We start from the raw sequence: 17435 nt of genomic DNA, 5'->3' as shown, positions 1-17435 counted from the left end.
AGGACTGGCCGGGGATTTAGGAGAGGCCAAGTTCACAAGTCGCTGAGGACAGTTTGAGGAAGCACTCCGCCAAGAGGCATTGGATGGGGCACCGAATACAAATAACAGGAAAACTGACCTGAGAGGGATATGGAGGCCGTCATATTGATTTCCTTTTAAACAATGCCAGTTCCCTGGCTGTCCTGCAGATCTGTCAGGCATCAGTAGTGTCTGAATCACAAACCTGAAAAAAACATATGGCGAATGCAGTCAAACTTGAAGATGCCCCTACATCTAGCTGTGTATGGGCAAAACGACCATGAAACAGATTCTTGTATGATCAGAGAGAGCTCTATTACCTGCCCATACACTGCAGGCCGATTTCTGAGAGATTTCAGGAGTTACAACAGTGGGTGTGGCTTTGTTGGGTAGTGTTGTTGTATTTATGATGATATGTGTGCATTTTGTACAAAGCTTTTTTTTTTTTTTTTTGAAGTTAGTTCCTCTTTAAAGAGAAACCGCAACCAAGAATTGAACTTCATCCCAATCAGTAGCTGATACCTCCTTTCCCATGAGAAATATTTAGGCTGATATTGTGGTGACAGTTTCCTGTCTGTGAACCTCATTGCATTGTGGGAAATAACAGCTGTTTACAGATGGGTTCAACTGCAAAAAAAAGCAAGCAGCATCTCGACTACTGACATCACCTGCCAGCAGTAAAAATGTCCCCATGTGGTTAGTGTCAGAATGTAAATCAGGGAGAGGAAAGATTTTACAATGGGAAACACTGACTAAATCATTTATACATAATTACTGTAAAAATAAAGCACTTTTTTATTACATTATTTTCACTTCTTTAAAGGGTATCCAAGGCAGAATGAAAAAGTTAGCTTTTACTTAGTCTTGTAGGTCAATCGATGTCGTTGTTGATCCGCTCTCAGCCTCGGTAAAGTCAGCGACCCTGCTGAGTTGCGCACTATTGCGCATGTCTGACCCAGTGGAGTGCCTTCTTAACCATGCTGCCATGTCCAGAGGCATTCGGTTACACGGTTACGAGTCTTAATGAACTGCATGTGTGCAGAATGCTCCCAGCCTCAGGTGCGCAATCAGGTATCCACGCCGCTGGGTCAGCGTATGCGCAGTGGCTGTTACCTCAGTACTTACACCTCTGCCCAGAGGAGCTCATGGTCGAATGTCCTACAACAAGGTACAGGCTAAGACAAACCAAAATGCACAGAGATTACATGGTAAGAACCTTTCTGTTAGTAACGGTCGAGATACAAATTAGCTTATGACTTCAATACTGGCGGGACCAATTCTTGCTGGTATTGGCTTAATAAACTCTACTGCTTAAAGCGGTATCGTCACCATAAAAATCAAATTTCAACAGCAACTGGTCTGAGTTATGATTTGGAGTTATCACATACTTAAGGAGCACTGGCCCTTTAGTCGTTGTTGCCAAAGAATTGCATGCTGGGGGTTCTTATCTATAATCTATTCCTCCTCTTCCCTTTATTTCCCTGCCAGCTGCTTATCTGAAACCTAATCCCCTAATCACTTGTGTTTACAAGCAAGGCTGAGGCGACTCAGCGATTGGAGGAGACAAGAAAAAAAGTAAAAGGGCAGAAATGACATCATGAGTTAGTCTTAAAGAGAATCTGTACTCTACAATTTTTACAGCAAAAAGCATACCATTCTATTCATTATGTTCTCCTGGGCCCCTCTGTGCTGTTTCTGCCACTCCCTGCTGCAATCCTGGCTTGTAATTAACAGTTTTAGGCAGTGTTTACAAACAAAGTAACCAGCTTGTGATAGGCTCACATAAGCAGAGTGTGTGTCATACAGAGCCTGAAGGGGGCCTGCAGAGGGTGTGTATCGCTTCTATCCAATCACAAGCAGCCCTGCACATTCCACACATTCCAGCCTTAGCCGGACTGTGCCGACAGAAGAAAACAGATTAGATCATATAACAGAGATAACACAGCTACTGTGCAACTAGGAAAGGCTGCAGTAAGCCAGACCACATTAGAACAGGCAAAGAAACTTATAGGATAGAAGAACTAAGGCTGAAAATTTTGTTACAGAGTCGCTTTAACTGTGGGCAAAAGACATGGTCTCCACCAGGAACAGAATTCTCGTCATTTACTTACTAACATTCACTGAAATCAAAACGTGGACAGTATAATACATGTGTTCTGTAAGTAGATCAAGTATTTATCTACTTATATATATGTTTTTTTCCCCTGGCATAGTATGGCTGATCCTACTGCTTTAAAGGACTACTATTGCGAAACAAAACTAGGCAGTTGAAATCTGACAGAACGGACAGGTTTTGGGCCAGTCCATCTCTTCATGGGGGATTCTTAGACCTCGTTTACACTAAGGCAGGGAACACACTTGACTGTTTTCGTGCGCGTTTTCTGCACAGAAAAACTGAGAACTCGTGTTAATCAATGGGCTAGTACACACTTAATATGTTGTTCGCGCGCAGAAAAAAAAACTGACATTCTGCATCCTGATTCTGCACATTTTGTCAGTTTCCTCTATCAATTACATTAGCTGCTGTGAAAAAAACGCACACGCGTTTTCCTGCATGGAAACACACTTGGTGTGCAGAAAAAGTATGCAGGAAAACGTGCGCAGAAAACTGAAAGACAAGTGTGTTCCCTAATCTCTCAGTTATAACTGAAAGGTCAACTGATTTTCAAAGTAATTCCCATATTATCCTATGGCACCTTTCACACTTAACGCGTTTTAACTGAAATCTTTTTCACAATGCACTGCTATGGAGAAGAAAAAAAAAATGCGTACCAACTGATTAAGTGTAAACGGGGCCTGAACAGCAGTTGCAAAGTCTAACTGACAAAATAGTGTGCAAGTGAGTAGGGAGGCTGGCTGGTATCTTACTATTTTGGGAATTAACCACCTGAGCGTTACGCCGCTCAGGAGGTTTTGCAATATTTTGCCCGCCAGTCCCCCCCAGAGATCCCGCGGCTGAAAACCCTCTAGCTAGCACTAGGCTAGCTAGTACAAATGCCCGTCACCCCCCCCCCCCCCCCCCCCCCGATCTCCGCCGCTCCCCGTTTATACATTACTCAGCCTGGATCCAGCAATCGGCGCAGCCTCCCCGGACAGCTCAGGCCTTCACTATGGGGAGGATCGTACATGACATCATGCGCGCACCTGATCCTCCCCATAGAGAGACCGAAGCTGTGCAGGGAGGCTGCGCGATCGCTGGATCCAGGGGGGTAACATATAAACGGGGGGATCGCAGAGGAGCGGCCGGTGCCCGAAAACTTTACTAGCTAGCCTAGTGCTAGCTAAAGGCTTTACAGTCATTTGGTTAAAAAAAATGTTATTGTGGGGACTCCTTGGGCCACAGAGCGGTATGCCCGACACAGTGTCGGGCATACCGCTAAGGAGGTTAAACTGCTGTTCAGCGCCAGGTAGGAAGTTTGTGAGGGAGGGAAGTTTAGGGTTAGGCGTAGTAATGAGCAGAGATTACGCCCATGCATAATTACACATCGTAATGCGCAATTACGCATCGTAATCATAATACATCATTTCAGGGGGAACAATGTAAGCAATTTCGTAGTTAATTGTTCCCATTTGTAATTACGCATGAATTTACGCGTAATTTACACGTAATTTTGTGCAGGCACAGACTAACCAGCAAGCTCATGGTGACCCAGAACTAATTGGAGTGTGTAAGGGACTACAATGGTCCTAAAAGCCCCCTTACTAAGATGTTAAGAAAAACAAAAGTTTGCTTTCCTAAAACAGAAAGAATTTGCGATAATTCAGGTTGGAGTGAGCTTGAGATGTCTCCCAGAGCAACACTGCTGAATATATGCAAATTAACCATTGTGCAGACTGACGTTTAATAGCAAAGCCCCTGTACTTGCCATTGCTATGAAAATTGCTACATATGTTTTAAATATACAAAAAAAATGGTTTTTAAACTGTCATTTTTCTAGGTTTAAAAACCATTTTTCTTTACATTTTTAAAATCCATTTTCTCAAAAACTACAAGGTCTTTTTGAAAAAAAAATTCTTGACTTGTGCCCAATATTCTCTGTAACATATGTAGCAATTTTGGTAGCAACAGCCTGTATGGGGGATTTGCTATTCACTGCTAAAGTCGGCAAGAAATTACACGTAAATTACGCGTAAATTTATAAGAATGTTTATGAATGATTATACAAAGTCAATTGAATTACGAATTTGTAATTACGTGTATGCATAATTGCGAAAATGTACACGTAATTTGCGTAATCGTAGTTAGCAGATTACGATTATCACTAGTTAGGAGTCAGAAAAGAAGTTGGTGGGGGATGTTTAGGGTTAGGCGTCAGGTAGGACATTTGTGAGGGAGGGGGAAGTTTAGGGTTAGGCATCAGGAAGGGAGTTTGTGAGGGGGGGGGGGTGTTTAGGGTTAGATGTCAGGTAGGACGTTTGTGGGGGAGGGGGTTAGGGTTAGGTGTCAGGTAGGACGTTTGTGGGGGGAGGGGGTTAAGGTTAGGTGTCAGGTAGGATGTTTGTGGGGGGAGGGGGTTAGGGGTCAGGTAGGTCGTTTGTGGGGGGAGGGGGTTAGGGTTAGGTGTCAGGTAGGACGTTTGTGGGGGGAGGGGGTTAGGGTTAGGTGTCAGGTAGGACGTTTGTGGGGGGAGGGGGTTAGGGTTAGGTGTCAGGTAGGACGTTTGTGGGGGGAGGGGGTTAAGGTTAGGTGTCAGGTAGGACGTTTGTGGGGGGAGGGGGTTAGGTGTCAGGTAGGACGTTTGTGGGGGGGTTAGCTGTCACTGTCAGGTAGGAAGTTTGTCCAGGGAGCGGGTTAGGGTTAGGTGTCAGGTAGGACGTTTGTGGGGGGGTTAGGTGTCACTGTCAGGTAGGAAGTTTGTGGGGGGAGGGGGTTAGGGTTAGGTGTCAGGTAGGACGTTTGTGGGGGGAGGGGGTTAAGGTTAGGTGTCAGGTAGGACGTTTGTGGGGGGAGGGAGTTAGGTGTCAGGTAGGACGTTTGTGGGGGGGTTAGCTGTCACTGTCAGGTAGGAAGTTTGTGCGGGGAGCGGGTTAGGGTTAGGTGTCAGGTAGGACGTTTGTGGGGGGGTTAGGTGTCACTGTCAGGTAGGAAGTTTGTGGGGGGAGGGGGTTAGGGTTAGGTGTCAGGTAGGACGTTCGTGGGGGGGTTAGGTGTCACTGTCAGGTAGGAAGTTTGTGGGGGGAGGGGGTTAGGGTTAGGTGTCAGGTAGGACGTTTGTGGGGGGAGAGGGTTAGGGGTCAGGTAGGACGTTCATGGGGGGAGGGGGTTAGGGTTAGGTGTCAGGTAGGACGTTTGTGGGGGGGTTAGGTGTCACTGTCAGGTAGGAAGTTTGTGGGGGGAGGGGGTTAGATGTCAGGTAGGACGTTTGTGGGGGATTTAGGTGTCACTGTCAGGTAGGAAGTTTGTGGGGGGAGGGGGTTAGGGTTAGGTGTCAGGTAGGACGTCTGTGAGGGGGTTAGGGTTAGGTATCACTGTCAGGTAGGAAGTTTGTAAGGGGGGGGGGTTTAGGGTTAGGCGTCAGGAAGGGAGTTTGTGCAGGGGGGAGTGGTTAGGCGTCGGTGGGAAGTTAGGGGGCGGTTAGGCGTCAGGTAGGAAGTCTGAGTCGGGGGGGGGGGGGGGGGAATTAGGTGTTGGGAGGAGGGTTCTGTGTGAGAGTAGGGTTAGGTTTAGCCATAGTAAAATATTGGTGTTGAAAACCAATATTTTGCTATCGGGATTACTAGACGCGCAAATGTCCATGTGCCTTTTTTCGATGTATGCATAATATATACTGTACATACAGCTCTGGAAGTGGTTGGGGAATATGTAGGCGGAGCCAGTAAACCAGCCCAGTAAAGAAGCCCAGCAAGTGGAGCAGGATGTGATCACATCACACATAATGAGGGGGGATGTGATCACATGACACATAATGAGGGGGGATGTGATCACATGACACATAATGAGGGGGGAAACGCCACACACACACATTTCCATGGAATAAGTCTATAACTCTGGTGTTTGTGTCTTGCAGCTGGTGAAGACAGTGGATCTGGACCCCCGTCAGAACTATTTGATGGGCTTTCATCCTCATGGGGTTCTGGTGGCCGGAGGCTTCACCAATTTCTGTACTGAGGCCACCGGCTTTCCCGAGCTGTTCCCCGGAATTACGCCGTATCTGATGTTGCTGCCGTTGTGGTTCCGGGCGCCGTTCTTTAGAGACTACGCCATGAGTGGTGGTAAGTTCCAGCAGAGCCGGATCATCCACAAGGCAACAAAGACAGGTGTCTAGGGCCTGGTGGGTTTCTAAGGGCCTGGCTGCCACCTTTCCATATTCCCATTTCTCATCTTTCCATACCAAAAAATCCAGGTGGCCAGCAGGGGGAGCCAAATTTACTACCTTGCCAAGAGCCCCATTTTATGTTGACCACTTCCCCTACTTCCCCTCCCCCGGGATGAGTAACTATGTCACTGCAAAATGCCATAACTATGTGCAGGGATGTAGCTACTACGTCCCTCCCCGCCGCACGTTCCCGCTCGACCCCCCACACCCCCCTGTGCTCGTTACCTCCACCGATCGTTAGCCGCTAGATCAATGAATGGGCACTGTGTGCCCTAAGTCCCAGTGTGAATGACCACAGCCACGCAGTGCTTCCTGTTTGCGTAGTAATACTATGCCTACGGAAGTCACCTGCGATGACATCTTGTGGCCAAATAGTAAAATTACATCTACTTTTTTTTTTTTTAAATAAAAGACCTATTTTTACCTTATTTATATTTACATTTTAAATTAACCCCTGACCTCCCACACTCCCCAATACTCACTGATTTGTTTTCCTTATATCCTGTGCACTAGTTCACATCTACTTGAGGCTAGCGTTTTGATGCATATGCGTTTGTGCGTATTTAGTGCCTTTTCTGTGCGTCTGCATTTTTTTTCCCTGCGCATGCATTTTTCTTGCTTTTTGCATGTGTTATAATGCATTTGCGGTTCGCATATACAAAACGCATATGCGTTTTGTATGCATTTTTTTATCCGTTTTACCAAATCACTAGGAAGTCAACAGGAAGCGGAAATACATCGCCAAACTTGTTTTCTTAAGACAAACGCATATAAAAACGCAGGCAAAATGCACTAAAACGCGTTTTAGTGCGTCACCATTGACTTTCATTATGTGCATTTTTGAAAAATATGCAACAAAAAACCAGCGTTTTTAAAAACGCAAATTGCGGAACGAGAACATATGCAGTTTTTCATGCAGCCCATTGACTTGCAACGCTAGCATTTCTGCCGAGTGATGAGAGAAAAACATATATCCTACTGGGAGAAGAGGAATCCACAGTGACAATCGCTGCACACTATGTCACAGCATGCCACAGACAGAGGAGCATTATGGAACTGTAAACCTAAAAATGTCCACAGACTGCTTAGCCATTGTCCCCCTACCCCACCCCCTCCCATGTCCCCTATTTCTCCTTGCTTTGGCAATACCTGTAATGAATCTTGGTCATGCCAATAAAGCTATCTTTGATTTGATTTGTGTTCCTTACCTGAAGAAATAGTATCACCGCCATGTGATGGCAGCCTCTGTCACCCAACACTTTGTATATTCACAGTTGTTCTTGTTCATATTTATAAGAAATGCTTTATTACAAACTGAAACACTATGGGCTTTATTCACTAAGACAAATAGCATGCCGTATCCGAGTTAAGACACCTTATCAGAGTTAACACGCCTTATCAAAGTTAACGCGTCTTATCAGAGTAGCATAGCGAGCGCTACAAATCTGCAGGGGCTCAGGGCAGGACGTGTGGAGCTCTCGTCATTGCCAATTAGCAGGCATAAGTTCGTAGCGCTCGCTATGCTACTCTGATAAGGCATGCTAACGTTGATAAGGTGTGTTAACTCTGATAAGGCGTGTTAACTCGAATAAGGCATGCTATTTGTCTTAGTGGATGAATCGAGCCCATTAATGTATCTAGATGAGGCTCTGTATATACATATAACCCTGTAAATGTTATTCTGTCACAGGACTGATCCCGTCAGATAAAGAGAGCGCCGGCTATATCCTGAAGAAGTACAAGGGAGGACAGGCCATTGTGATTGCAGTGGGCGGAGCTGCAGAATCACTGTACGCACAACCGGGGACCTTCAACGTCCTGCTAAAGAACAGGAAAGGGTTCATCAGGATGGCCATGGAGCATGGGTAATGCTATTGGATGTTGGAACTACTGCAGTGTCTTCCTATAGAATATGCTACAGAGGTGTGTCAGTTTGCTGCCATGACTTCCTATAGAATATGCTACATAGGTGTGTCAGCCTGCTGCCATGACTGCCTATAGAATATGCTACATAGGTGTGTCAGCCTGCTGCAATGACTTTCTATAGAATCTATATACCGTATATAAAATCGGATGTTTGGCCTGGTGCACACCAAAAACCGCTAGCAGATCCGCAAAATGCTAGCAGATTTTGAAACGCTTTTTCTTCTTTTTCTGTAGCGTTTCAGCTAGCATTTTGCGGTTTTGTGAAGCGTTTTTGGTGTAGTAGATTTCATGTATTGTTACAGTAAAGCTGTTACTGAACAGCTACTGTAACAAAAAACGCCTGGCAAACCGCTCTGAAGTGCCGTTTTTCAGAGCGGTTTGCGTTTTTCCTATACTTAACATTGAGGCAGAAACGTATCCGCAATACAAAATCTGCAGCAGCCCAGGAGTATGCGTTTCTGCAAAACGCCTCCCGCTCTGGTGTGCACCAGCCCATTGAAATACATTACCCAAGCGTATCCGCAGCCGGAAGCGGATCGCAAAACGCAGCGGAACCGCTCTGGTGTGCACTAGGCCTATGTGTGTGTGTATTTATGTGCCGCGATCACTCGAAAACGGCTTGACCGATTTGAGCGAAACTTGGTATACATATCCCTTACTACCTGGGATGATATGTTCTGGGGGTCTCACGGCCCCCCTGCACACCTGAGCGGAGCTACAAACACCCAATCAGATTTCACACATTCATGTCAATGGAAAAAAATATAAAAGGCTGCCATTCTCACAGTATTCAAGCCAGAGTCCTTACAATTGGCACAATTGGTCACTTGGTGACTGAAATCCAGGAAAAGTGGACGGAGCATAAAACAGCCAATCAAATTTCAATCATTCATTTTTAATGGGAAAATGTAAACTGCAGCCATTCTTACACTGTTAAGGCCCTTTTCCACTAGCAGTCGCTAGCGTTCACGCTGAACGCTAGTGATTGCTGAATCGCAATTACCGGCGATTCCCCGACGTTCGCGGCCGCGATTTTGCTATGCTATGCACTGCATAGCAAAATCGCGGCAAATATCGCTCCGCCGCGCGTTCACGTTCCCGTCAAAAACGAATCGCGGTAGTGGAAATTACCTACCGCGATTCCTATGTTAAAAAGCAAACCGTAGCGATTGTAAAATCGCTAGCGGTTTGCGTCTTTGCGATTCAGCCAGCGCAAACGCGCTGGTGGAAAAGGGCCCTAAATCGCAGGGTTCTCAAACTTGGCACACTTGGTCACTGGGTGACTGGGATTAAGATTCAGGAAAGTGGGTGGAGCCTTCACCTATTGTATTTTAAGGGGAATATTTAAACTGCTGCCATTCTTACACTGTTAATGGCTGAGTCTTCAAACTTGCTACAGTCGGTCATTTGGGTGACTGGGGTCCAAATCCACTAAAGGGGCGGGGCGAAAAACAGCCAATCAGATTTCCTTGGTGGATAAACTGCTTCCATTCACACATTTTTGACGCCAGGAACCTGAAAGCTCACACGCTTGGCCACTGAGTGACTGTGTGTCAAGGTTACAAAAAGTGAACGGAGCCAAAAACAAATTTCAATAGGAAAATAAAAACTGCAGCCATTACACTGTTAATGGCAGGGTTGCCAAACTTTGCACAGTTGGTCACTGGTATTAATAATCAGGGAAATGGGTGGAGCCTACAACAGCCGATCAAAATTCACCTGTTGATTTTCCAGTTTCTGGAAAACAAGTGAAAAGACATCCCTTTATCCTGTTTAGATTGTAAAAGTGCCCATTAATGGTACAATATTTTCTTCAGATGTGATCATTTCATCAAGATTTGCGTGACTGTCAATATTGGGAGGGTAATTATCGAATGTTCCCATAAACGGGTCGATAAGGGCGCATGCAGATTTTCCCCACTTACTGTGGGGTTTTCTGTACAATATAATCATAACAATCAGATCGAATGATCACATCTGAGGGAACGATTGTACTGTGAGACATAGACACTTGTTGCTGTATGCTCCATCCCCTATTGCCTGATGAAGCGGGACCACACCTGCGAAACGCGTTGCAACTGTTATTTTGGAGTATATTAATACATCTAAACCTTCGAAAATTGACAGTTTCAGGTCTGCTTCGAGGAGGTAAGTCCACCACTGTCTCCTCAGCAACTTTAAAGTTTTTAGCATATTTTATCCTGTTGGCGCCTCTGTTCAATTCCTGCGATACCTGTGTCCACCCCTGGCGGAGGGGTGCTGTACCCCCTTCTTTCCGATCTACAGAGAGCGACTTCTTAATCCTGAGTGAGGTCAGGCCTTAGGCTGGTTTCACAGCGGGACGTTAAAGTCCCACGTTACAGCAGCCAGTAACGCATCCTAACTCACAGCACTGTAAAATCAATGTGCTGTTCACAGTGCACACGTTGCGCTACATAGTAACGCAACACGTTTAAATAAAGTGCTGCATGCTGTACATTATACTGGGCTAAGCCACGTTCGACTGTTTACACATGCTCAGTAATGTTGGAGGAGGAGGTTTCCCCTCCTCCTCCGGGGCCAGCCACATGGCTAATTAATATTCACTGCACTGTGGTGACTGGTGGTGGGACTGTAGTGTTGTCCAGATCATGAACGAATCGTTCATTTGATCCGGATCTTTTTTGTGAGTCGAATCATCCGGATCATCACAATGAAAGATTTGGTTCACAGTGGATGTCTGTCTGGAAGAAACAAGAACATACAGAATGTACAGTGCAGGGAAAGTCCTGTCCTGCTAATAATTTCACCCAGTCTGCTTCCCTAGTAAAATGATTCAAATCTTTTCAATGATCCGATTCAAATGATCCGAATCCTTAAAAAGATCTGGACTTCCTATCACTAACCTGGAGCGGCTGCTTTGAGAGCTGCATAACGCAACTCAAACTGACGTCCAACTTCAACACCACCATGCGTTGCGTTAGGGGCAAGTTATGCGACCATAACGTCCCCTAAAACGCAACGTCTTGGTGGAAAAGGAGCCTTAATCTCCCCACCTGCCTATACAGTGGTTGCCTAATCGGTAACCCTAGTTTGTGAGTATCAATTTACTTACTTACACTATCCATCAAATCCAATACATACTACACTATATTGGGCTCTCAGTGTTTCTCTTTTTGTATTAATGTTACTTTGTTGATGGTCCAGCGGTGCAAATGTAAATATCTATGTAATATGTATACCAGCCTTTGTCCCTCCCATCTTCATTGTGTTATTGATTCATCTCCAGGGTCTCTCTGGTGCCGATGTATTCCTTTGGAGAAAATGACCTCTTTGACCAGGTGGACAATCCCAAGGGCTCCCTGCTGAGGAAGGTGCAGGATAAGCTGCAGAAGGCGATGGGCGTGGCTCTGCCGTTGTTCTTCGCGCGAGGTGTTTTCCAGTACAGCTTCGGGCTCATCCCTTATAGGAGGCCCGTTCACACTGTTGGTGAGTTATCCATATGGGGGTCCCAAGTGATGAGTGTACAGTTTATACCAGGGGTGTCTGAATCAGTCACATAAGGGCAGGACTGTTCACCTCATCCCCTCGCTCTCCGCTCGCTCCTCCTCCTCATAATCTGACTGCATGCGGTTACAAAAATGCTGTCTCTGCGCCTGATGCAAATGTTTCACCTTGCTTCATGAGAGAACTGGCCCTGCGTAAGGGGCCAAAATCTAAAACCTAGTCTAAGTCACGAGCCAAATTGCTTATTAAGATTTAACATTCATTGAACAGCCTCAAACTAAGTTGTGTAACTATAGCAACCGTAAGAGGCCTGCTCCTCCCCCTTCTGCAGAGTAGCGCAGTGGAGCAAGTCTGTATTTGCCTGCTCCAGGGCTTCTTTAGGTCTCCACTGGTCTTCCTGACAGCCACACGCTCTATGCTGCATTCCTCTGGCTCTTGTAGTATATCACATATCACATCACATGATCAGGAGCTGGAGGTATGGAAGCACAGAGCGTTCAGCTGCTGGGAAGTACAGAAGAGGCCGCGCATCGCTGGAGCAGGGAAATATTACACTGCTCTGCTGCGCTCCGCTGCTATGTGGGGAGATAGTGTGAGGGCAAAGTATGTATGCCTTACCAGTTAAAGAGGAACTCCAGTAAAAATAATGTAATAAAAAAGTGCTTCATTTTTACAATAATTATGTATAAATGATTTAGTCAGTGTTTGCCCATCGTAAAATCTTTTAAATCTCTGATTTACATTCTGACATTTATTACATGGTGACATTTTTACTGCTGGCAGGTGATGTAGCTGCGGCATGGTTTTTTGGCAGTTGGAAACAGCTGTATGTCTATTTCCCACAATGCAGCAAGGTTCCCAGACAGGAAACTGCCAGGAGTACCACGGTCCTCAGAGTTTCTTGTGGGAGGGGTTTCACCACAATATCAGCCATACAGCGCCCCCTGATGGTCTGTTTGTGAAAAGGAATAGATTTCTCATGTAAAAGGGGGTATCAGCTACTGATTGGGATAAAGTTGAATTCTTGGTCGGAGTTTCTCTTTAAATAGAAGGGGGGAGGGGGTTGGGCAGGGTTTGGATCCATACTAATCTTGTTGGGGGAGGGGGGTCCCCTGAGTTATTGCACCATGGCTCAAACTGACAATAATTTTAATCAGAAACACTGTTACCGGTGTGCGCCTCTGGATGGGAAGGCAGTTCACTGTGTTTTGCTGCCTACAACAGGAGGAGATATTGGCAGCGCCTCCTAACACAGGCTGCAACCGAGTTGACCAGCTGAGCCCACACACGGGTAGACCACACACCCCGCACCCAAAACAGATGCAGCAAAGGAGGACGCTGGCTTCAAGGACAGCCTGTGCACAGATCGCCCAACACTAGACTCTTCCACCACGACGATGCGCCCTCTCGGAAGAGACCTAACCACTAGCTACACCTAACCACTAGCTTACAAAGATGGACATTTGAAGCTCTGGAGGGCGACATAAAATGGCAAGGAGGGCCACATTTGGCTTGCAGGCAGGCCCGGTTTTACCTCACGGGAGCCTATAGGCACAGGTGTTGTGGCATCTTAGATTTCACCCTTCATGAACCTACAAATCCCCACCGAATGGCACCGCAAGTGTGCTGGCTGTCCCTGCTGTCACTTCTCCCTTACCTCCCCTGCCCATCATAGATAGCTACAGGTACCCATTAGAATAACGTAGCTAGAAAAGAACCCTCAATATTAAGTAGCTAGAGGTGCCCCCATGTATTAGGTAGCTAGAAGAACCTCAGTATTAACCACTTGCCGACCGCGCACTCATAACGCGCGTCGGCAAAGTGGCAGCTGCAGGACCAGCGACGCAGATCTGCGTCGCCGGCTGCAGGCTAATTAATCAGGAAACAGCCGCTCGCGCGAGCTTCCTGTCAATTCACGGCCGGGGGCTCCGTGAATAGCCTGCGGGCCGCCGATCGCGGCTCGCAGGCTAAATGTAAACACAAGCGGAAATAATCCGCTTTGTTTACATTTGTACAACGCTGCTAACAGTAGCAGCGTTGTACTAGATCAGCGATCCCCGGCCAATCAGCGGCCGGGGATCGCTGTCACATGACAGCGGAGAGCCTGTTAGAGGCTGCACAGGACAGATCCGTTCCTGTGCAGCCTCGGATCTCCGGAGAAGGGAGGGAGGAGAGGGAGGGGGGGAATCCTGCGGTGGAGGGGGCTTTCAGGTGCCCCCCCGCCAGCCACACGCAGGCAGGAGCGATCAGACCCCCCCAGCACATCATCCCCCTAGTGGGGAAAAAGGGGGGCGATCTGGTCGCTCTGCCTGGTGTTTGATCTGTGCTGGGGGCTGTAGAGCCCACCCAGCACAGATCAGCAAAATCAGCGCTGGTCCTTAAAGGGGGGGTAAAGCCTGGATCCTAAAGTGGTTAAGTAGCTACAGCTGTCCCTGACTGAATGGAGAAATGGAATTTGTGCATAGGAAATGAGGGGGCGCTCTGGGAGGGGAGTGAGATGGCTTTCCATCATCAGGCGCCCGTAGGCACATGCCTACAGTGTATTATGGTAAATCCAGCCCTGCCCGTGGACCTTGTGTTTTTGACACCTGTGATTTATACAAATACAACTGTGTAGTGTTAGGAGGAGCTTAGTGTTGAGCATATGAAGAAGAGGAGGGAGTAGTGTTCGAATATCTCTTGGGCAACAGTTTGGGGGCATGCTTCCCACTGCTGTAGCCAGGGCTGTTTTTAGGCATAGGCAAACCAGGCAAGTGTCTGTGGTGGCACCAACAAGGAGGGGGAGCCAGAGAGCTATTTTTTATGGAACTCTTATACGTAGCTGCTGGTGCCATTACAGTGTTGAATGTAAATATTAAAGGAAACCAGAGATGATTTAAAAAAAACAAAAAATGTATACATACTTGGGGCTTCCTCCGACCTGATCACTCCCTCAGTGCCGTCCTCCGCCTCCTCGATCTTCCGTAAGGGGTCCCTGTATCTTGGTAAGTTGAAGCTTACTGCGCATGCGCGGCCTAGCCGTGTGCGCCCTGCCTTTGCTGCGCAGTACTACCGCACAGGTGCAGAACTCTCCTGACCTTGGGAGCGAGCATGCAGCCGCAGTGCGCTTGCGCCGACTAGCCCCAACTGGCCAAAGGTACCGGGACGCCTTACGAATGATCGTGGAGGCGGATGACAGCACTGAGGGAGTGATCAGGCTGGAGGGGCCTGGAGGAAGCCTCAGGTATGTATGACATTTTTTTTAATCATCTTTGGTACACTTACATCTACACTTACACCTAAATGGGCACAGTTTGATTAGCATGACAAAAAAGGTCTGAATAGCATAACAATAATATAGCAGATACTATTAAAGCACGAATTAAGCAATAATTGTTTTATTCAACATTTGATGATGCAACCCTTGTTAGTAGTTGGGTCTCCCACAGCTCTGGGCCTCCTTGCTATCGTAGGGATGCTCTCCTCTAGTTACACCCCTGACTTTACTAGAGGAATCGGCCCTGGCAGCTTTATAATAAGTGGGATGGAAAGCACTCCGCAGGGCAATGATGCTTGAGTCCTTTTGTAAAGAGTACCTGTGGCACTGGCAGTGATCTCTGCTCATGTTGGCATCGCACAGCGCCCGGAGACCAAAGAGCACTGCTGACTGCTCACAGATTAAACCACTAATCAAAGTTCCCCTGATAAACTGTCACCTTTCCAAATTTAGATCCATTGCTCCATCTTTACAGTTGAAGACTTTGTTACGCCCGATAAGTTTTATCTATCTTTGCTGCAAAAATAAATCCGTAGTACGGTCAAACTTACTGAAAACTCCAGCCAAAACTTCCTCTTATCCAGATTCTAGAATAGAGTGCAAAGGAGGGAAACATCTGTCAGGCTTTTTACAATATATACACTACGCTACACGATACATACATAGACATATGACTATGGTAGGGATTAGACTGTGAGCCCCTCTGAGGGCAGGGCCGGCCCTAGACTTTTTGCCGCCTGAGGCAAATTTAGAAAAAATTTGCAACGTTGCAGGAAGGGACGTCAGTGGAGCGCACGCTGGAACGCGGAAAAGGTGAGTCCTCCCCGCCCGTGCCTCTTACTATCGGCTGATTCCTAACTATTTACAGCTGGAGGGGAGCGCAGATCGGGGGACCCAGGCGAGGCCCAATACCTCCCCACCGCTAGGCCCAATACCCCCGTCCTGCCCGCTACCCCTCCGGCTCGGCGGCCGCCCCCCCCCCCCCCCCCCCCCGCACACACGGACGGGCGGGTGCCGCCTCTAGAAGTTTGCCGCCTGAGGCAAAAGTTTCACCCCGCCTCATGAGCGGGCCAGCCCTGTCTGAGGGAAAGTTAAGTGACAACACAATATATACTCTGGACAGCGCTGCGGAAGATGTCGGCGCTATATAAATTCTAAATAATAATAATTTGTTTAATTTCAATGGGAATATACAAATTATTGATACCAAGCACCCCAAAGCTCATAAACCTGGTAATTGAGTGACTGTATGTCAAGGTTAGAAAAAGTAGGTGGTGCCAACAACTACATTTTTTTTACATAGGAAAATATAAACTGCAGTCATTCTTACACTGTTAATGCCAGGGTTCTGAAACTTGGCTACTGGGTGACTGGGATTAATATTAAGAAATGTGGGTGGAGCCTACAGCAGCCAATCAAAATTCACCTACTGATTTTCAAAGGGAATATTGAAACTACTGCTATTCTTACACTGCAAAGGCCTCAAACCTGCTACAGTCGGTCATTAAGTGACGGGGTTCAAATTCACTAAAGAGACAGAGCCACAAACAACCAATCAGATGTCTTTGCTGGATAAACTGCTTCCATTCAGGCTCACAAACTTGGTCATTGAGTGACTGTGTGTCAAGGTTACAAAAAGTGGGTGGAGCCAAAAACAACTGTCCCTGGGAAAATGTAAACTGCAGCCCTTCTTACACTGTTAATAGCAGGGTTCTCAAACTTTGCACAGTTGCCCGGTTAATATTGTTTATATCTGGAGCCATTTTTAACCAGAACCTTTCTTATATGCATGCAACAAATAAATGGGCAAACAGCATGTCTTCTATGTTCATACAAAACCCTTAAAGAACCCAAACCTAAAAGAGCCCCCTCCCCAAACCCTGAACTTCTGTGAACCATCACACAATATATTGCACACATAGCGACTTCCAGGGGGGCACCTACTCCTGGCTACTTAGGGGGGAGACTTACAACTGACTTCCTATACTGGGGGCACCTATGCTTGGCTACCTATATTGAGGGTACCTACACATGAGATCCTATGCTGGGTCACCCATACCTGGCTACCTACCTATACTGAGTCTGAGGGCATTTTTTTTTTGGGGGGGGGGGCACACAGCAGGTATAAAGCGTGGTGAAAATTGTCGATGCTCCGCTATCATTCCAAATTGGGGGGGGGGGGCAGGGTCGGACTGGGACACTAAGGGCCCACCAAGAGAGTTTCAGCCTTTACCCCCCCCCCTCCCGATCCCCTTAGATCCTCCTCCCCCTTCTGAGCAAATAAATGAGTGTCACCACGCACTGGAGCATGGGGGTGGTCATGATGAGTCATGGGCAGACTTAAAAAAAGAAAAAACAGAGATTAGGTCCGACCAGATACATTTTAGATAAAATAATCAAGTAGTTACATGCCTCATGATAATTCATCAAGT

At 46.9% G+C, this 17435-nt stretch overlaps 1 protein-coding gene across 1 annotated transcript in view; it reads left to right on the top strand.

Moving 5' to 3' along the window:
• The window catches only part of MOGAT2 (monoacylglycerol O-acyltransferase 2), a 104620-nt gene that overhangs the window by 74060 nt on the left and 13125 nt on the right, over nucleotides 1–17435 (top strand). Inside the window, exons 3-5 of the mRNA XM_068266658.1 lie at nucleotides 6027–6231; nucleotides 8026–8200; nucleotides 11530–11729. Coding sequence (XP_068122759.1) covers nucleotides 6027–6231; nucleotides 8026–8200; nucleotides 11530–11729 — 580 coding nt within the window. The remainder of the gene's footprint in view (nucleotides 1–6026; nucleotides 6232–8025; nucleotides 8201–11529; nucleotides 11730–17435) is intronic.

This window comes from Hyperolius riggenbachi, chromosome 2, assembly GCF_040937935.1.
Source record: "Hyperolius riggenbachi isolate aHypRig1 chromosome 2, aHypRig1.pri, whole genome shotgun sequence".
Classification (NCBI taxonomy): Eukaryota; Metazoa; Chordata; class Amphibia; order Anura; family Hyperoliidae; genus Hyperolius; species Hyperolius riggenbachi.
The sequence above is the reverse complement of the archived record's forward strand: the minus strand, read 5'-3'. Positions and strand labels throughout refer to the sequence as shown.